We start from the raw sequence: 21,547 nt of genomic DNA on the forward strand, positions 1-21,547 counted from the left end.
GTACAGGACGCAGCCAGTGCTGAAAGTTACAGCATCCATCCAGTTTAGGCCAATGGAATTGGCAAGGTCTGTGTTTGAGTGCCAGGAACAGGAAGCCACCAACAAGGAAGCAGGGAGTGCTACCATCTGCCTTATTATCTCCAAAAGTATTCCAGACAGGCTAAGTGAGTACCTTACCATCAGACCTAAACATCCCCCTTTTATTCTGTGCCATAGAATCCATCATCCCATTACTGAGGGTCCACATCTGACCCAAGAATTTTCATCTCCTCTAAAACGAATTGAGCAGTTCCAATTTCTCTCTGTCCTCTTTCTTCCTCTGTTTCACTTCTAGATAATGTGCAAAGTTCTGTGACTTACGACCTGGCCCTGGATCCTGGACGCCTGAATCCTCGTGCTGTCTTTGATGAGACAAAAAGTCGAATAATAAAGCGAGTTGAAATCCTGGGATTAGGGAAACGCTGTGAGACTGTGAAACTACTGTTACCAGTGAGCATGGGGATGATTGTATGGATTTCTGAGAAGGGGATAATGCTTGTAAAGGCAATCACGAAGAACCAGTAGAGGGTTTGAGCAAGAAGAGAATGAGCTGATAGTAAACTTGTATTCTGAGAAGACAGTGTGGGTGGATTGGACAGTTGGAGAACTCAGGGCCAAACTACCTGGTTCTCTTTTATCTTTGCATTCCCAGTAACTAGCACAGTGCCTTGCACATAGTAGGTGCCTAGAAAAAGCTTTTCAATCAGTTCATTCATTGATTGATTCCTACAGGAATGTGTGGAGGACTCTGTGACTCCCATCATTCTGCGCCTCAACTTCACTCTGGAGGGACAGCCCATCCCTTCTTCTGGAAACCTCCGACCTGTTCTAGCGATGGGCTCTCAGAACCACTTCACGGGAGCTGTACGTCCCAGTCTTTTGATACTTTGATGATGAGAGGTTGATGGGACTTCAGAAAGTAGAAAGAAAGAAGCTCCAGAATGAAATCCTACTTTCTTCTCTTTCACAGCTCCCTTTTGAAAAGAATTGTGGTGATGATCACATCTGTAAAGATGATCTTAGTGTCACTTTCAGTTTCTCCAGGTGAGATACTTCGCTTTTATCCTCTCTCCAATCCCTACGCTTCTCTCACAAAATCCAGGACGTTTGTCTTCCACCTCTGCACTTTGACCTTCAGTTTTCTCTGACAACCTGACTCTGCCTAGAACCCATGTAACCAGTTATATGGACTCTTTGCCTAGAACCCATGTAACCAGTTATGTGTCCCAACAGTCTCCCACCCTTCCATGGCCAAACCCAGCTACAATTTCAAATGGAAATTTTCCATCTTAATTCCCTTCCCTCTTCAGAATTCACACCTTGCTGGTGGGGTACTTCCTCGATCTGGAAATTGAAGTGACAGTGAAGAACGAGGGTGAGGATTCTTACGGTACCATGGTCACCTTTACATATCCCACAGGACTGGCCTACCGTCGAGTGTCAGTGGCCCAGGTAAACTAGCTCCTTAACGAATGAGGTGTGAAAAGCTGAAAAGCAACAGAACAACGTTTGTGGGGTACTTGCTATATTCCAGGTACCAAGTTAAGCACTGAGGATACAGAGAAAGGCATATGTTCAATGCTTCCATAGAACCTACTTTCTAATGGCAAAAACAACACATAAGCAACAGTTATATATAAGACACATAGGGAGTAGAATGAAGGATCACATTCAGAATAGAAATAAACAAAGACAAATGTAAACTCCAAGGTTCAGCTGCGCAGATACAGAATGGGGAAGACCTAACTTGTCAGGTTTGTGGAGAAAATATCTGATTGTGGGCCAGTGCTTCTTTGTTGATCAAATATCATTTTAATGTGTTGTTTTCCCCCCCTTCTCTCCTCAAAAAGAAATGTCAAGTTTCCTAGAATTATACATTTAGAACCAGAAGAGATCTTTGAAACCATCGAGCCCAACTCCCTTATTTTACCCATACAAAACTGGGGCACAAGGGGTTAAGAGACTTGCCCAGGATCACACAGCTAGTAAGCATCTTTGGTAGGATTCAACCTGAGTCTTCCTAACTCCAAGTCTAGTGTACTATTGCACTGCACCATGCTATTTCTCACATACTCTTCTTGGGCTTCATAGAGAATAATTGAAGAGGAGAATGAATTAGATCTCCCTCTTCATTACTTCCTATTTTGAGTGACAATTGCCCCCCAAATGAATGATTTGTAATCAACTACCACACCCATGGGAGGCAGAAAATGGACACATCCACAAAATTAACAAATCTAAGAGGAGTCTCAAAGGGCATTCCCTGTAGGCAGTAGAGGTTTCAGGATAGGAAAAGACAAATTGAGATGATTCTCAGGCCTATGTTTTGAATTGGGTCTTTACTAGATACCTGAGACTGACAAGGCTTGTGGTCTCAGCTTGGCCAGTGGGGGAAGTAAAAGAATGTGAAGAAATTTCAGTCTAACTTCTTTTTTTCCCTTTGGAAACTGACTCCTTTTTTTTTTTTATGTAAAACATTTCCATGTTAGTCATTTTGTACAAGAAGACTCAAATAAAAGAAAAAGAGAAAGTGAAAAACAGCTTGCTTCAGTCTGTATTCAGTCAATATCAGTTCTTTCTCTGGAGGTGGATAGTATGCTTCATCATTAGACCTTTGATATTATCTCGGATCACCGTAGTGCTGAGAATAGCTAAGTCATTCACAATTCTTCATTGAACAATATTGCTGTTACAGTGTACAGCATTCTCCTGGTTCTATTCACTTCATTTTGCATCAGTTCATGTAAGTCTTTCCAGGTTTTTCTGAAATCATCTTACTTACCATCTCTTACATCGCAATAATATTCCATTACAATCCTATACCACAGCTTGTTTGGCTATTCCCCAACTAATGGGCTTCCTTTGTCAATTCACCTTCTTATAGTATGACTTGCTAACTCTGAACTTACATTTCCTTCTGAGTCAAAAGACCATGATTCAATAATTTTTTTTTTCCTTCTTGAGAAAGGGTAGATGGTAAACACTAGGAGTTCCAGAAAGGTTGCAACACCAGAGATGAGTCTGTGGACAGCTCAGAGGCTTTCTCAAATCAGCTGGAGACTAGAGGAGAGGAAAAAGAGGGGCAGGGGCAGCTCCAAAGATAACTGGAGGGAGAGGGAGTTGTGACTCAATGCCCTCTTCCACCCCCTATTCCCCACCCTCATTTCTGACACTCAATAAAGATGCTTAGATTTTTTTGAATTTTCAAGGGATTCTAGGACAGTGATTGGCTGAATTGAATGGTGAAGATGGAACTGGAGGAATCATACTTCCTATCTCTTCTTAGAATTTTTAGCCTTTTAACTATAAAATCTAGAGCACTAAAAAAGGGTACTCATTTGCTCGTTGTTCCTTCTCAAAGAGGACCAATGACATCAGGAGGGAGACTTCTTGACTTGCAAGTGAGTTGAATTTAAGTGAGGCAGTCATAACTGGTCAGGACAACTGGGATGACCCTGGAAGCAGTGGGAGACCTTGGCCTTCTTAAGCTCAAGTCCGTTCCAGTTCTTAGTTTGTCTGAGGCAACACTCATTAGGCGTTAAAGGGCTAGGTAAGAACTGAGGCAAAAGACGACCTTCACAAAAAGATCAGTCTGGGAAGTGAAGATCCTCAGTTTCTGCCCAAAACAGAAACAGTTGCTACTTACACTCTCTCTGAGCCATGAATTTCTAATGAAATATTATTCACTGAGACAGATTAAGAGAAACAAGGGAGGACTTATAAAAAACTATGGCAACGTGAAATGAATTAACCTAGGGAAAAAGGTATAAAGTGACAACACCCCAAAGGAAAAACAACTATGAAAGCTCTAAGAACCATGATCAACCCAATGACAAATCATGTCCCCCAAAACTGACAAGGAATCATTCTTACTATCTCGGGGCAGAGAGCTGACAAACCAGAATGAAGCACACATTTTCAGATAAAGTGAATGAACATTATCACAATTTTGGAGACAGATTTTCCCAAGTTTAAGGATTTAAGGCAAAATCATGAAATTGCTCAAGGAAGGGGAAGATTGTCAAAGCATCCAAAAGAGGCTTTTTAAAATTTTGTTGTCGCTAACACACTTGACCAAAATCAAGAGAAATGGCCTTGGAGATTACACCAGAGTCACTGCTCTAAAATGAGATTTCTTAGCCTTTTCTTGTGTGTCATAGACCCTTTTGACAGTCCAGTGAATTATATGGATCCTTGTTTAGAATTATGTTTTAAAATAATTGGGAAAAAAATGCTAAATCTCAATTAGTGACAGGAAAGATGTAATTTTTTTTCCTATGTAAGTGCATGGATCCCCTGAAATCTATCCCCTAGTACCATGTTCCTTTGGGGCATCTATATAGCCCTGGTTAAGAATTCTTGCTTTATAGTTAGAAGTTGCCCTTCAAACTCTATATATGATTGCTTATCTAGATAGAGGGGAAGGGTAGAGAGACTTCACAAGGATTCTGACCTTAAGGAGGAAAAGGTCTCAATTTATTTACACACACACACACACACACACACACACACACACACACACGCTTTCTGGTAAACAATAACAATTCATTTACATTAATGAAAGAAAATTGGTGATTACAATTACATGAATCCTACATAGCAGTTTGGTGACGAAGTGAATAAAATGCTAGGTCTGGAGTCAGGGAGACTCATCTTCCTGAGTTCAAATGTGACCTCAGACACTTATTAGACACTGTTTGACTCAATTTCCTCATCTGTAAAAAATGAACTGGAAAAGAAAATGGCAAGCCATTCCAGTATCTTTGCCAAGAAAACCCCAAATGAAGTCATAAAGAGTTAGGCACAACTGAAAACAATTGAACAGCAGTAAAATAGCAAACACAGTACATACCCTTTGATCCAGTAATATCACTTCTAAAGCTCTATCCCTAAGAGATCCTAAAGATGGGAAAAGCACTCACATGTACAAAAATATTTATAGCAGCTCTTTTTGTGGTGGCCAAGAATTGGAAATTGAGGGGATGTCCATTAATTGGGGAATGGCTGAACAAGTTGTAGTATATAAATGTGATGGAGTGCTACTGTGCTATATGAAATGATGAGCAGCGGGAAAACCTGGAAAAATTTATATGAACCGATGCTGAGTGAAGTGAGCAGAACCAGGAGAACATTATACACAGTAACAACCACAGTGTGTGAGGATTCATTTTGATAAACTTAGTCTTTATCAGCAATGGAAGCACCTAAAATATTTCCAAAGGACATAATGCAAAATGCCATCTATATCCAGAGAAAGAGCTAGAGAATTGGAACACAGAATGAAGCAGACTATTTTCTTTTTTGTTGTGTTTTATTGTTTTTTATTTTGTTTTTCTCATGGTTTCTCCCATTCATTCTAATTCTTCTATGCAACCATAACTGATGTGTAAATGTTTCAGTAGGAATGTATGTATAGAGCCTATATAAGATTGCCTGTCATCTTGGGGAGAGAGTGAGGAAGGAGAGGGAGAAGATTAAAAATTTATGGAAGTTAATGTTGAAAACTGAAAACAAACAAATTAATAAATTTGAAAAATAAATAAGTAATCTAGAAAAAATAGCAAGCACTTCCTCGTATACATTGTTAACAGGGATATGGAACTACAGAGATCCCATTATGGAAAGCATTGCAGTCATTCATGCTATTGGCCCTGCTATACAGACTCTGTGTGAAACTTCTACTAAAAGAGATAATTAATAACAATAATTGGCATTTACATGGTGCTTTAAGTTTGCATAATCTCATTTGAGCCTTTTAGCAACCCTGTATATTCGGTTTTTATTATCCTCACAGAGCTGAGCCTCTAAGAAGTTAAGTGACTTGCCCACGGTCACAAAGTTAGCTGGTGAGTGTCAGAGGCAGATTTTCCTACTCTAGCTCTAAGGCTCTGTCCACTAAGCTGTGGTTTCTCTCCATACAATCTTAGGCTCAGCTATTTGATGCAAATGTGGTAGTGGTGGTGGTTGAATCATTTCAATTGCATCTGACTTTCCATGACTTCATTTGTAGTTTTCTTGGCAAAGATACTAGAGTGGTTTGACATTTCCTTCTCTAGTTCATTTTTCAGATGAAGAAACTGAGGCAAACAGGGTTAAGGTTAAACTTGCCCAGAGTCACATAGCTAGTAAGTGTCTGAATCCTGATTTGAACTCAGTTCCCCTGGACTCCAGGGCCAGAGCTCCATCCCTTGTGCCACCTAGCTGCTCCTGATGCAAACACAGAGTCCAAAAAAAGAGAAAAATAATAGTACTATGTTCCTCTGGGCCTATTAGACCCTGCTCAGAATACTGAATTCAATTCTGGATGTCACAATTTAAGAGTGACAATGAAAAATCATTGTCTCCAGAGAATGACAACCAGGAGAATGAAGAATTTAGAAACAATAGGTAAGTGACCCCAAAATCTAAGACTTTCTTACTTCTTTCTACTCCCCACAGTACATTAATTTAGTGCCATATAAGAAAGTAGAAGAAACTCAAGACAATGTGAAAAAGAGATTATGGAGAAACATGCTAGTTATCTTCAAGTGTGTATGTGGAGGGCGGGGGTGAGATGGGGAAGGGAGATTACAGTGGCTCTATGATGCTCCAAAAAGCAGAACTGGGAACCAGTGAGTAGAAACAGAAGACAGCTCTTGGCACAATAAAAAAAAGAACTTCCTGGCAAAAACACAAACCATACTTGTGAGACAGTAAGGTCTCCCCTCACTTGGGAACATTCAAAAAGTAAGATGATTACTAGTCAGAGGTGCCTTAGGGAAAAGAAGGAGTGAAGGGGGGAATGAGCATTTATATAGTATTAAGTGTGCTAAACCCTTTCACATATATTTCTCATTTAATCTCCCTAACCCTGCAAACTAGATTCTGTTATTCCCATTTTATAGGTGAAAAAACAGAGGCTAAATGACTTGCCCAGGGTCACACAATCAGCGTCTGAGGTTGGATTTGAACTAGGTCTTCCTGACTCCAGGTCCTGCACTCTCTCCACTGCACTACCTAGCAGCCCCTGGAAGGGGTTCCTTTCATGGAGTAGTAGGCTAAACTCAATAACCTCTAAATGTCCCTTCCAACTTTAAGGCTGTATGTGTCTTTAATAGCTGGAGTCCTCGCAGACCCTCCTTATATCTTTACTTTATTCTCAACTGATGGGTTAGATTTCTTATACCTCTTTCCCCCATCTAGACTTCCAGGCATCAGATGCATGTCCCACGTCTGGCTTGTGATTCAGCAGCAGCCTCAGACCTGAGTTTGAGAAACAGCAGCTGTAGCATCAACCACCCAATCTTCCGTATGGGAGCCAAGGTCAGCATCTTCACGTGCCAGCTTGTCCTCTCGCTACTCTTTCGTATTTCATTCATCCCATGACATTCTACCTTCTGTTTCAGGCTACTTTCATAATGGCATTTCATGTGTCCCCTACAGCCAGCTTTGGAGATCAGATGCTCATCAAAGCCACTGTGAGCAGGTGGGACCAAAGTACATGAACAGTTGCTCATTCATTCAGGAAACCTTTACTAAACTCCTACTGTATGCTGTGTGCTGAGACATATAGTATTTAGCATAGTAAGAAGCCTTTCCTGGCACCCCTTAATTCTAGGGCCTCATCTCCAAATGGTGCTGTGCATGTCTTGTTTGTCCATAGCTGTTTTGTGTCTTCTCCCCCTTTAGATTATCAGCTCCATGAGGGCAAGGATTGCTTTTGCCATTCTTTGTATCCCCTGAGCTCAGTACAGTGCCTGGCATGCAGAGGAACTTGATAAATATTTCTTAACTTGACTTGAGGTCAGCTTCTCCTACCCAAAGCATGGAAGCCTTCTCCTCTGGGGTCCCTTCCCAGATGATTTCCTTTCTCTTTTTTTGCCAGTGAGAATAACACACCTATGACCAGTAAAAACATCTTCCAGCTGAAACTACCAGTGAAATACGCCATCTACACAGTGATCAACAGGTACCATGCTCTGTTCTGTAATACTCAGTCATCCCCAAGGGCCTCCTTCATAACGCCTCTAGGAGCAGACCTTTTACGTTAATGTGATTTTGGTACTGTCCTTCATATTAGAATATTGAGGCTCCGAGGATGCCCAGTAGATAGTATGTTGGGCCTGGAGTCAAAAAGATTCATCTTCCTAAATTCACATCTTGCCTTGGACAACTTACTAGCTGTGTCACCCTGGGAAAGAAAGTTAACATTGTTTGCCTCAGTTTCCTCCTCTGCAAAATGAGCTGGGAAGGAAATTTCAAGCCACCATAATGTCTTTGCCAAGAAAAGTCCAAAATGGAGTCATGAAGAGTCAGACATGACTTTAAAAAAATTTAAGATGTCATGTTAATCATGACAGCCTGAGTGCCAGAAAGAGCACTGCCTCTCACATTTATAGATTTCCTTCTATGTGAAGCACTTTCATATAAAGATGATATTTATTTAGAACTAAAGTTACACAAAACACATCATCTCACTGCATTTTCCCAATGGTTGTGGGAGGGCAGTAGCATGTGTCATTATTCCCATTTAATAAGTAAGGACATTGAGCCTCAGAGAAAGAGTCACACACATAAGTGGTAAAACCAGGACCCAAACCCAGGTGCTGGTGGTTCCAAATCCAGGCCTCTTTCCAGAACTGGTTTGACTCATTTCTATTCAGACTAACAGCCCAAGGAAAAGATATAATCCCTGCCCCTACTTTCATTACTTTTACAAACTTGTGGTGGAAATAAAACTTATGACCAAGAAACAGACAAAGACAAGATAATCAAGTGTTAATTCCTTACTTCCCATTCTCTAAAAGTTCTAGGAAGGAACAAGTCAGTCTATATTTTGGGTGACCTCACAGAGTGATTTTACAGAAAAGATGAGACTTCAGCTGGTCTTGAACAATGGACACATCGAAGAAAAAGAAAACATGGTTTTTTCAGAGGGCAGTGAAGAGACCAGTTGGGTTGGAGCTGAGGGGCTCTGAAGGAAGAGTTTTAAGAGGAGTAAAAGTTAAGGGGTGAGGCAGGTGAACATTTATATAGTGCTAGGCACATTTGAAGTATTATCTGATCCTTACCACAACCGTGGGAAGTGGGTGCTCTTATCACCTCCGTTTTACAGATGAGGAAATTGAGATTAACTATTTTGTCCAAGGTCACGCAGCTGTTAAGGATCAGGACTGTATTTAAACTCAGGTCTTCCTGACTGCTTGCCTAGCACTTGCTATACTGCACCACGTGCTTCCTGACTGCTTGCCTAGCACTCACTATATTGCACCACATAGCTGCTAGGGCCTGCTAGGGACTTTGGAAGTCAGATAGAAGACTTTTTATTTTTTTATTTTTTTATTTTATTTATTTATTTATTTATTTTTGCTTTGTAATCAGAAAAGTTATCATTGAGAGACAGGCTAATAATGCAGTACAAAGAAAGTTGACATCAGAGTCACAAAGACCTGGGTTTGATTCTTGCTCCTCTATCACATCCTGGCTCTATGACCCTGGACAGCTCACTTAAATGTCTCTGCTACCAGGGAACTTTCTTTTTTTTATTTTTATTTTCATTTTTTAATGTTTAACAATCACTGCCATACAATTGCGATTTTATCCCCCCCCACCTGCCCCCCACTACTCCCCTCCCTCCCCACGACTGCATTAGAAGACTTTTTAAAAAGATGTTAGTTAATAGGGAGCCATGGAAAGTTGTTGAGCAAAGGAATGACAACAACAAATCAAATAAAGTCAACAAAACTTTGTTGAACGCCTGCATTGTGTCCTTGAGGCCAGGGAGTATTTCATGTTTCTCTTTAGATTCCTGTGAGCTGCAGTTTTACGTTAGTATGATTTGTTATTGTCCTTCATATTAGAATATCGAGGCCCCTAGGTTGCCCAGTAAATAGTATGCTGGCCTGGAGTCAAAAAGATTTATCTTCCTGAATTCAAATCTGGCCTCAGACACTTACAAGCTGTGTGACGCTGGGCAAGTCAGTTAACCCTGTTTGCCTCAGTTTCCTCCTCTGTAAAAATGAGCTGGGAAGGAAAGGGAAAACCACTCCAATGTCTTTTACATGTGTTTCATGTTTGTCTTTGGATCCCTAGCCACTGTGAGCAGATGAGACCAAAGTACTTGAAAACTGGCTCAGGAAACATTTAGTAAGCATCTACTTATCACCTAGATGTGCTGAGACTTATAGTCCCTAATAAAATAAGAAGCCTTTTGGCTTTTTTAGTTGGTTTGGGGGTTTTTTTGGACTATGCTTGTTATCTTTTCAGCATAAGAAATTCCTTCTACTAATGCAGACCAGCATCTATTCTGGAACTGATAATCTAATAGAAAATCTCCTGAGGCACTGAGATTGAGTGATTTTCATCAAGGGTGAATTCAGGTCTTGCTGACTACAAGGCCAGCAGTCCACCACTTCCATTCACATTGTCGAAAGTGATGGGCACTCCGCCCCCCAAGCGGGCCGGGGGCCGGCCGAGCTGGAGCAGCAGCGGCGCCGGCGGGACGCGCAGCAGCGGGAGCAGCTGCAGCACCTCGAGTCCTTTTATGAAAAACCTCCTCCTGGACTTATCAAGGAAGATGAGACCAAGCCAGAAGACTGTATACCAGATGTACCGGGCAATGAACATGCCAGAGAATTTCTGGCTCATGCTCCAACTAAAGGACTCTGGATGCCCCTGGGGAAAGAAGTCAAGTTTATGCAATGCTGGCGCTGTAAACGGTATGGACACAGAACAGGTGACAAAGAGTGCCCGTTCTTTATCAAAGGCAATCAGAAATTAGAACAATTCAGAGTAGCACATGAAGATCCCATGTATGACATTATAAGGGAGAATAAGCATCATGAAAAAGATGTGAGGATACAATGGCTAAAGAAGCTACTGGAGGATTCTACCTCAGATCAAGACAGCAGTACTTCCAGCTCCTCAGAATGTAAGGAGAAGCATAAGAGAAAGAAGAAGGAGAAACATAAGAAGAGGAAAAAGGAGAAGAAAAAGAAAAAGAAAAAAAAGCACAAATCGAAGTCAAATGAGAGTTCAGACTCTGACTAAAAAGTAATCTTCAGACCTTGTGACTCAAGAATCATAGTTGAATGTCATAGGTACAAAGTAGAAGTAGCCATAAAAGGGCCTCACTTGACAGAAAAAGGAACCAAGAAATGTGTGTCATTAGCATCACTTTGATGGCATCTTGCTCTTGCTGCCAACAGTGATGAACTCAACATGATGTTAAGTTGCTGCTTATATATGCCATACTGCGAGATTCTCATTGTCATCTTCCCTGATGACTGTAGTTTATGATAAATGTGAAGATATTCTAGGTATTTCCAAAAGAGATTCCCCCACAAAAGCAGAGGGTTAATGGGGCTGTAGGTTGACTTACTTCAAAATTCTAGATCTTTAGCAGTTGCAAGTAAATGCTGTCAGGTGTTGGATAATAAAACTTAGCTAACTATCCCAGACTTAAAAGTGAACGTCCTTGCTGTTGACAAGAGAATGTTTGAATTATAATGGTGGCATATGGAAAAAGGCAACTATATGAAATATCTTCATTGTAATCATTTTGTTTTAGAATTTGACACTGCACTAAAGTAACTGTTTCACAAAATATTTAGAAAAATTATTTTCAATCAGCAAAAATCCTTCCCCTCTCCTTCACACTCCAACCTACTCCCCAGTACAGAACAAAAAGAAAAAAAAACTATTAAAAACATGTACTTAAGCAAAAAAAAAAAAAAAAAAGAAGAAAGTGATGGGCACTGTAACAGGTCGTTTCCTTTGGCCATAGGACATTGGCAGTGAGCATACAGACTTTGCACAATCCTGAAGTCAAACTCAATTCATCATCCTATCAGGCACTTTGGACAAGCTTGCTATGCTCCCAAGGGGTCTCTGAAATGAAAATGTACCAGTTAATAACCACTGACCTTTTCTAAAGGCTCTTTTTGTTTGAGGTGAGAGGTGAACCAGAGGAGGATGTGGCCAGTGGTTTGAGTTTGCAGAAGGAAAGTAGTGCTAGATCTAAGGGCTAGTAAGCAGAGGTGTGAGCAGCTGCAGGAAGGGTGATTAACTGCAGGGAGTGAGCAACAGCATGGGGTCAGAGGCTTTAAAAAGCATCTACTCTTCTGAAAAACTGAAAAATGCTCTCCATCTCCAGAGAAAGAAGTGATCGAGTCTGAATGCAGTTTGAAGCATACTTTTTAAAATTTTTTGTTATTATTCTTGGGTGTTTTTGAGGGGGTCTCCATTTTCTTTTGCCACATGGTTAGTATGGAAATGTTTTTGCACAACTACCTATATATAATTTATATCAAATTGCTTACTTTTCAAGGAAGGAACAGAGGAAGAAGGGAGGGAGAGAGTATGGAATTCAATTTTTTTAAAAAAACAAATGTTAAACTTTTTGAACAAATGTTTAAGAATTACATGTTTACATGTAATTGAGAAAAATAAAAGAAAAAGAAAATGTATAAAAAGAGAAATCATAAGAGAAATCAAAATTTGCTCATTTTACAGATGAGTAAACCGAGACCCACCAAGGTTAAGTGATGTAACCCAAGGTTACATGGGTAGTAAACAGTAGAATAAGAGTTAGAACCTAGGACACCTGATTCCACATCCAGTGTTCTTAGCGGAGAGAGGGAATGCTAGAAATACTTTCAAATTTAATCTGCTATTTTATTTCTTACTGGGCAGAAGGGAAGGCATGCTTCCTTTCTGCTCACCTCTGTCCTTACCAGCATCACCCCCAGCACCAGAGCAATGGGGCAAGGCCCAAACCCAGACCATGAAGGCCAAGATATTTGGAATTTTCCAGAGGAAGAGATTTTGACATCAGAAGAGGGAGTATCTTATGGTTTGAGTTGTTAATCTAAACTAGGGTTCTTCCAAGCTAAGTGGTCTTGTGTGGCACAGGACACAGATGGTTGGATTCAGAGTCAGGAAAATCAAAGTTCATATCCCAACTCTGACCCTCAGCAGCTAAGAAATTCTGAGCATGCCCCTAATCTTTCTGAGGATAATATCCATCTTGCAGGCTGCTTGAGAGTTTCAAATGAGACAGTGCACAGGAAGTAAAAATGACTAATCTGGAATCAGGAAGACCTGAGTTCAAATCCAACCTTACTTACGGACACTTCCTAGTTGTGTGACCCTGGGCAAGTCACTTCATCAGCCTGCTTCAGTTTCCTAAGTTGTAAAATAGGGGGTCATAATAGCACCTACTTCCTAGGCTTGTTGTGATAATCAAATGGGACAGTATTTGTAAAGCACTTAGCATAGTATCTGTCACAGAGTAAACACTACATAAAGTGTTAATTATCATTGAAGTTTAAAAAGTCAATCGCTGTTAACTAAATATATATTATATATGTGCATATATATTAATATATGTGTATACATATTAAGTTATATATGTGTATAGATATATAGATTATATATATACACATACATGTATGTGTGTGTGTGTGAGTTTTTGTCATGGCCTCTGGGATCCTAGAACTGATGACTGGAAGTTACATTAGAAAAGGTATAGTTCAACTCCTTCCTCTTACAGAGTGAGAACCTAAGAAGAGAAACAAACTTGGCCAAGACCACATGGCAAGTTAGTGGTCATCTGGATTAGAGTGCAAGTCACCTGATTCCCAATGGGGTACTTTCTGCTAAACCTAATATATTGTTGTCTGGGGCAGCTAGGTGGTGCAGTGGTTAGAGCACCAGTGCAGGAGTCAGGAGGACCTGAGTTCAAATCTTACCTCAGACACTTGACACTCACTAGCTATGTGACTTTGGGCAAGTCACTTAACCCCAATTGCCTCAACCTGAGTCATCTCCACTCATCCTGATAAATATCTGGTCACTGGATTCAGAAGGCTCTGGAGGAGAAGTGAGCTGGTGACCCGCACAGCCCTCCCTCACTCAAAGCAAAGTCAAGTGCAAGTCATGTCATTTTTTTCTCTGATGGCATGGTCTTCTTCAGCAACGAAGGATGAACACACACACGATATATTGCTGTCTAGTTGTTCAGTGATGCCTGACTCTACATGACCCCGTGGACATTGTCCATGGGCTTTTCTTGGCAAAGACACTGGAGTAGTTTGCCACTTCTTTCTCCAGTATGTTCCCATTTTACAGATGAGGAACTGAGGCAAATAGGGATTAAGTGATTTGCCCAGGGTCACACAGTCAGTGTCTAAGGCTGAATTTGAACTTGGATCTTCCTGACTGAAGTCCCAGTGCAGCAGCAAGCATTTCAAGTTAGGGTTATCCCCTGCACCAGCTAGCTGCCCTACACATGCCCTTTTGTACCTGCTATACCCTAGTATACCTTCGTTCATTTCCTCAGGCAGTGGTTTCCCAGATGTGCAGGTGATTAGAGCATCTAAAACACTCCAAACTTCAAAGCCACAATAGAATTCTTTTCCCCAAACAACTACTCTTTCCATTGTCTTTACTTGAGCAATTGTCTCTTTGTCCCAGTTCACAACAGGGCCCCATTCATCCCAGCACCACAGCTGTGTATCTTTGGCCAAGTCACTTCCTCTAGACTAGCTGATCTCTAAGGACCTTGTTAACTGCAAATTCTGTGTATATGCTGCCTAACTAATCTCAAAACTGACCCAGTTTGTTCAGCATGAAGCTTATTCAGGGGTTCTCTGTGGTGTTGCTTTATTACATTAACACTTTTTCTTTTTCCACCAGCATTGAAGACTCCACCAAATATCTCAACTTCTCAGTTTCAGAAGAGAAGCAAATTAACATGACTGAACACAAATACCGAGTGAGGGAGGAGGGGCCAAAACCCCTGGGGTTCTGGGGAAAGACATAGTGAATAAGAAGTCAAAACTAGAATGGAAAAAATGGGGCTTTACGCTATGGCACAGACATGGGGTGGGGGTTCTTCCTTGCCTCACAGTTCTCCAGAGGCACAGAGAAAAATTACCCCCTGCTCCCACTCCCAGGGTAGCATCCCACACCCTTGTGTCCCAGCCTTCCATGAGGGGGTCAAGTCCCTCTGGAGCATGGGCTACTTGCCATCTTTCAACCTAAACTTATCAGTGGTAGCTCTGTCTTATAGGCCACCATGGTCCACACTGCCCCCCCTCCACCCCCCCACTGCCCCAGAGTCAATTTCAATGGGTTTGTTTGTACTTGGGTGTGAAATGTATGGCTTGGGAATGGAAGTAGAATCTAGTGTAAGTTGAGGGAGAGCCAAAGAGAGGGCAGGATTTGAAACGTTGTTTTGCATCCTCTCTTCAGATAAATAACCTGGGACAGAGGGCTCTACCTGTCCACATAGACTTTTGGGTCCCTGTGGAATTGAACAAGGAGTCTGTGTGGAATCTGACTGAGATCACTTACCCCCAGGTAATCTTGGATCAAGTGCAAGAGTTAACTCTCCCATGTCCCTTCTTTGAACTGCACCATAGCTTCCCTGTTTTTCCAACAAATCTTCTGCCTCCTATTTCACACTACAGACCTTGTCTCTTTGTCTGATTTTCCTCTCCCTAGGACTCATCAATCCAATGTGCCATAGAGAGAAAAGAACCCAGTCACTCTGACTTCCTGACCCACATCCAGAAGAGCCCAGTGCTGGTGAGGATGGACTCCAGAATTATCTCTAGTTTATTAAGAGAACATAAAAGTTCAATGTTACGTTCAGTGGCCGTTATTTTACATCAGAGATACCTCTGTCTCATACTGTCCCTACTCTCTCGCCTCAAACTAAATGGAGGTCAATGTTATTTTGAGCCCTGAACCATAAACCTGACTCCTTCAGAAACTAGTCTTCTCTCCTCCTCAGAATTGCTCCATTGCTGTCTGCTGGAGAATTGGCTGTGATATCCCCACCTTCAAAATCCAGGAGGAAATCCACTTTATCCTTAAAGGCAATTTCAGCTTTGGCTGGATCAGCCAGGTATGTGGGGGCAGATGGGGAGGATGTAGAAGTATGGCTTTAGAACTGGGAGAGACGACAAAGGATGTCTGAGATAACTGAGACCCTGGGAGGTCACACAGGTAGCAATCATTAGAGGAGAGGTTCACACCTACATCTTCTATAAAAGAGGTTCTTAACCTGGGGTCCATAAACTTGTTCTTTAATGGATTTTTAAAAATATTTTGGTAACTACATTCCAATATAATTAGTTTCCTTTGTAATCTTATGTATTTTATGCATTTAAAAACATCATTCTAAGAAGTGGTTCATAGGTTTCACCAGACTGACAAAGGAGTCCATGACACACAAAAAGAGGTTAAGTACCCCTAACCTGGTGTCTGTGCTCTTCTCATAGCCCTTGGCTTTCTCCCAAGGGTCCTATGTCCAAATCAGCTGTGTGGTCCTCATTTTCAGATGCTGCTCTTCCCCACCCCTAAAGTAGACACATTTTCAATGCGCTGTCACTTCCCCAGAACCAGTTATTTCAGCCTTCCTTTCTTTCTTTGGCAGACTCTGCAGAAGAAGCTGTTGTTTGTGAGCTCAGCTAAAATAAGTTTTGATGAATTAAAGTATTCCCAGCTTCCAGGACAAGAGTCCTTTTTGAGAACCCAGGTAACTGACCATGGAGTCGGTAAGGCCATTTTCTTGGTCTAATATAAGTTGGTATTTAGTGGACTTTCTGGCTTAAGGCTAAAAGCACACAATTAAAAGTGAATCACTCCATAGGTCTTCAGATGCTTTTATATAGGGGCAGGTCCCTGGAGTCCCAGAAGAAAAATGGTTGGGGGCTCAGGTGGTGTGCTGGACCTAGAGTCAGGGAGACCTGAGTTCAGACAAGACATTTAACCTTAGTTGTTGTATGTGTCCTCCTCTGTAAAATGGGGATAATGATCGCCCTTACCTCTCTGGCTTGTTGTAAGGCTCACATGAGATAATTTTGTAAAGCATTATATAAATGCTAGGTATAATTATTAACTAAGATAATAGTGACATTTATCAACAAAATCTGATCCTTTCAAATGGAAAGGACTTGCTTAGCGTAGTGTCTGGCATGTAATAGGCATTGAAGAAATGTTGATTGATTGATGGGGTCTCTTCCAAATCAGATAGAGACAGTGGTGGAACAGAAGGAAATCCACAACCCCATCCCCCTCATCTTGGGCAGCACTGTGGGGGGGCTCCTGCTGCTGGCGCTCATCACCATTGGACTGTACAAGGTAAGACTCCTCCTCCCCAGCCCAACCATCCCCCTTCTCCCATGCTTCTAAGTTCCCTCCTGACTTGTCCTTCCTGATTTTACTTCCTTTTGTGCCACCCACAGCTTGGTTTCTTCAAACGTCGGTATAAGGACATGATGGAAAATACAGCCCAAGAGAATGATGTGATAAATGAAGACTCTCAGGTTCCCAACTCCTGATGCAGCCATCCTACTTTCCTAGAATGCAGCCATCCTACTTTCCTAGAGTGCAGTCATCCCACTTTTCTAGAATACAGCCATCTCATTTTCCTAGGGCCTGTTCTCCTAGCAGTGGAATCTGCCTTCCCTTTCCCTGGACGAAGTTAGGTCTGAGATGAGAACCATTTGTCAGGTTGTTTCTGTAAACTCTACTTCATCAGACCAGGACTGGAACCGAGTCCTTCATATGACACAACAACAGAATGTGCAAAACCTATCACACTTCCTGGGAAACGTTGTCATTTTGGCATGTTTGAATATAATCTCTTGCCCTTGAGTCAACCCATCTGTCTGTTAGCCTTGGCACTTCCCTTTTGGGGCTGGCAGGCTGGAGGGCTGGGGAACTATTATTTTGATTTTGTATAAATAAAATCAGTCTTCTCCCTTCCCTTTCTAATGGGAAATAAATTAGAGTGACATAGTGCCTGAATGTAGGTTGGTCCTGTTAGTGTTGAGGATCAAGCATAGGAAAGGGTAGAGTCACCAGGCACAAGGTTCCCAGCACTAGGTACCAGAAATCTTTGTTTCATACAAGGATAAAGGTGTTAGTTATCTCCCTGTTCCCTTCATTGCCACAAAATTGTCATTACTCCTAACTCACAGTTTTCCACTGGAAATTTATAACAAAAAAACAGTAACAACAATGGGTACATGTATCTAAGAAGTAGAAACAGTGAATGTAGTTCCCAGCAAAGGTTGAAAAACACTGACAAACACCCACCGGGGATTGTCTATTCTGGGATTAGAAGGGTTTTTTTTTAAATCAGCCTCGAAGTGGGAACAAGCTGTTTTTTCACACTAGCTACCCAAAGTGAGAAGGGGGGAGGGAAGGGAAAAAAGTTCAGGGCACTGTGTCAGGCTGTCAGCATCAATGGTGATTTCCCATACATGGTCCTCTATCCCAGCCCCCAGGGAAGGAGAACACTGAGAATAACCTTTCATCTGGTCCCCAAAGTTCAGGTCAGTGGACTAGGGAGAAGAGAGTAAGAAGAGATCAGTCCTTCACTTGTTTTCTTCTTCCTAAAGGTCCTTCCACCATATTCCACTTTAGGCTAGGTAGAGATCGTTAGACAAGTCCAATTCTTTTCTTAAATTTTATTTATTTATTTTTAGTTCACAATATTCAGTTCCACAAGCTTTTGAGTTCCAAATTTTCTTCCCCTCCCTCTCTTTCCCCTAACCCCTTCCCCAAGATGGCATGCAATCTGACATAGGTTCTATCTATACACATTCACATTAAACTTATTTTCACATTAGTCATGTTGCAAAGAAGAATTAAAACCAATGGAATGAATTACAAGAAAGAAAAAACAAAGCAAAAAAGGGAAAGTGCAAATAGTATACTTCAATCTGCATTCAGGGGCCATAATTCTTTCTCTGCATTTGGGTAGTGTTTTCTATCATGAGTCTTTTGGAGTTGCCTTAGAACCTTGCATTGCTGAGAAGAGCCAAGTTGATCAAAGTTAGTTATTGTACAGTGTGGCGGTAACGGTGTACAATGTTCTCCTGGTTCTGCTCCCCTCATAAGTCTTTCCAGGTTTTTCTGAAGTCTGCCTGCTCATCACAATAGTATTCCATTACATTCATATACCACAACTTGTTCAGCCATTCCCCAATTGATGGACATCACCTCGATTTCTAGTTCTTGGCCACCACAAAAAGAGCTGCTATAAATATTTTTGTACATGTGGGACCTTTTACCATTTGTATGATTTCTTTGGGATATAGTCCTAGAAACAGCATTGTTGGGTCAAAAGGGGCAAGTCCAATTCTTAAAGGTTATCAGATGATAGGATCATAAATTCAGAGCTGAAAGGAATCTTGGAGGCCATCATATCTAATTCTCTCATTTTACATATGCAGAGGAAACTGAGGCAGAGAGAAGCTAAATGATTTGTCCAGGGTTTCACAACCATAAGAGTCTGAGGTGGGATTTGAATGGAGATCTTCCTGCCTCTGAATTCAGATCCATGATGCCATAATGCCTTAATATTTTTCCCTGCCCTTTGCGAATGAGCCTGTTCTAGACTTTCTAAATTTAAATTCCCAGTGAAACACTTCACCCCCATGTGAAAGGGATGAATTTATCGCTTCTTGGGCCCCCATAATCTTGCCTGTCTACCCAAAATCATGGGGTCAAAGGAAACAAATAATTCTTGCTTGAAGTGTCCACATTCTGTATGGGTTTTAATCTATACATATTTCTCTGTTAGAATAAAAGCTCCCTGAGGACAGGGATTATTGCACTTTTGTCTTTGCATCACTAGGCATGTTTTTTTTAACCTAGATTGTATGAACTTTTTTTTCCTTAATGTTGGGATGACAATTTCAATATAATTGGATTCCTTTGCAATCCTATGTATTTTATTTTATGCTTTTAAAAACATTATTCTGAGAAGAGATTCATAGGCTTCAATAGACAGCCAAAATGTTAAGAATCTCTGTCCTAGAACTTTATTACAGTGCATGGCACATGGTATGCCTTTAATGAATGCTTGTTGTTGCATTGAATAATAAAAATAGTCATAATTGTATGATGCTTCTAATTTAATCCCCAAACAACACTTTTACAACTGAGCAAACCAAGATTCAGAGGGAAGATAGGTTTATACCTCTATTCAACTGTATGAATAAGAAAAGAAGAGGTTCATTATAGTCAGGAGCACTCTTGCAAGTAGGTTCCATGACTTGAAGGATGCCAGGAGTGATCCACATCTCTCCTACCCTGCCTATCAAGGTGCTTGGAATTCCACTTAGTCATTTAATCCTTTAAGTTTTGAAGGCCATTGGGTCCTAGTCATCCCCTGTTAAAATATAAATATTAAGCCATTTTCAGTTCTGGAGGGGGCAGTGAGAGGAGGTTTGCTGGTCATAGGTACAAACTGAACTCTAAAATGGTATTGGGGAGGATCAGAGCCAAGATGGTAGAGAAAAAGCAGGGATTCACCTGAGCTCTCTCAGATTCTGCTCCAAACAACTTTCAATAATGACTCAAAACAAATTCTGGAGTGACACGACCCACAGAAAGATGATGTGAAATAATTTTCCAGTTATTGCACCAGGGTGGGAGTAGCATGCAGCCCAGCACAGGGCAGCCACACCAATGGAAGTCAGGTCCCAGCAAATTAGTGACAGGACTGGGGCAGGGGGTGACTGAATCAGCAGCAGCAATGCTTTTCAGAGCTCCTAGGGGTTGAACAACTGGTCATAAGGGGATTACAACCTTTTGCTGGCACTGAGTGCAAGACTCTGTTGCATTGCCCATACTCATACTGCGTCACAATCCTGGGTTGCAGTCCCAGAGCAAGGAGGAGCATTAGTACACCGGAGCTTGCAGCTGAAGGAGAGTGAAGGCCCTGGTCACAGTTTCAGGGCAGAAAAGAATGCTTGTGGTCACTCAGAGACCAGAGCACAGGCCAGGAGAGTAGCAAACACATTTCTCCTTAGATCACACCACCTTGGAAGAACTGAAAAATTACAAACCCCCAGAACTAGGTCTGAAAACAGCTATACAAAAAACCTGAAGCTTGGGACAGTGCCTCTTCCACCTTGGGAGCAGAGCCCAACTTTAGTATATGAAGTTAAAAGTCAAGAAATAGGATGGAAAAATGAACAAACAGCAAAAAGACCCTGGCCATAGAAAGTTATGGTAACAAGGAGAATCAAAACACAAACTCAGAAGACAAGAATGTCAAAAACTGCTACATCCAAACCCTTGAAGAAAATATGAATTGGTATTAGGACCAATAAGAATTCCTGGAAGAGATCCCAAAAAAATTAAATGAAAGAGGTAGATGAAAAATTGGAAAAAGAAATGACAGTTATGCAAGAAAATCATGACAAAAGAGTCAACAACTTGGTAAAGGAGACACAAAAAAATACTGAAGAAAATATGTCAAGTAGCATACTACTAACAGCCACTTGTTTTCACAAAAAAGGTAAGCAAATTTGGGAGACTTTTTTTTTAGTAAAAGTTCAAAACTCTTTGAAGTACTTTATCAAGAAATATAACCAGTGAACTTTTGTAGAGACTATTTTGGCATATGTAAATCTGGGTGGGAGGAAGTATTTAAAGGTTATTTTATTTGTTTGTTTTGGTGGCACTTATCAAACAAATACTTTCTTTGAAAAAAATGATA

At 41.1% G+C, this 21,547-nt stretch overlaps 2 protein-coding genes and 1 pseudogene across 5 annotated transcripts in view; all 3 read left to right on the forward strand.

Moving 5' to 3' along the window:
- LOC140496713 (integrin alpha-X-like) overlaps window positions 1-19,942 on the forward strand; it is a 42,781-nt gene extending 22,839 nt beyond the window's left edge. For both annotated transcript variants that reach the window (XM_072596820.1, XM_072596822.1), the window contains 15 exons: window positions 7-164; window positions 335-489; window positions 772-903; window positions 1,010-1,083; window positions 1,350-1,491; window positions 7,222-7,341; window positions 7,425-7,504; window positions 7,904-7,987; window positions 14,716-14,794; window positions 15,274-15,381; window positions 15,526-15,609; window positions 15,818-15,931; window positions 16,463-16,564; window positions 17,059-17,169; window positions 17,274-19,942. In XM_072596820.1, the coding sequence (XP_072452921.1) occupies window positions 7-164; window positions 335-489; window positions 772-903; window positions 1,010-1,083; window positions 1,350-1,491; window positions 7,222-7,341; window positions 7,425-7,504; window positions 7,904-7,987; window positions 14,716-14,794; window positions 15,274-15,381; window positions 15,526-15,609; window positions 15,818-15,931; window positions 16,463-16,564; window positions 17,059-17,169; window positions 17,274-17,369 (1,639 nt within the window). In that variant the 3' untranslated portion in view covers window positions 17,370-19,942. The remainder of the gene's footprint in view (window positions 1-6; window positions 165-334; window positions 490-771; window positions 904-1,009; window positions 1,084-1,349; window positions 1,492-7,221; window positions 7,342-7,424; window positions 7,505-7,903; window positions 7,988-14,715; window positions 14,795-15,273; window positions 15,382-15,525; window positions 15,610-15,817; window positions 15,932-16,462; window positions 16,565-17,058; window positions 17,170-17,273) is intronic.
- Window positions 8,117-14,643, forward strand: LOC140531123 (retinitis pigmentosa 9 protein homolog pseudogene; annotated as a pseudogene).
- Window positions 19,943-20,763: 821 nt separating the features above from the next.
- Window positions 20,764-21,547, forward strand: part of ITGAD (integrin subunit alpha D) — a 30,091-nt gene continuing 29,307 nt past the window's right edge. The window contains exon 1 of one of the 3 annotated variants that reach the window (XM_072596818.1): window positions 20,764-21,346. In XM_072596818.1, the coding sequence (XP_072452919.1) occupies window positions 21,190-21,346 (157 nt within the window). In that variant the 5' untranslated portion in view covers window positions 20,764-21,189. The remainder of the gene's footprint in view (window positions 21,347-21,547) is intronic. The other 2 variants (XM_072596819.1, XM_072596817.1) reach the window with 2 other exon arrangements.

The sequence above is a fragment of the Notamacropus eugenii genome, chromosome 3, assembly GCF_028372415.1.
Source record: "Notamacropus eugenii isolate mMacEug1 chromosome 3, mMacEug1.pri_v2, whole genome shotgun sequence".
NCBI lineage: Eukaryota > Metazoa > Chordata > Mammalia > Diprotodontia > Macropodidae > Notamacropus > Notamacropus eugenii.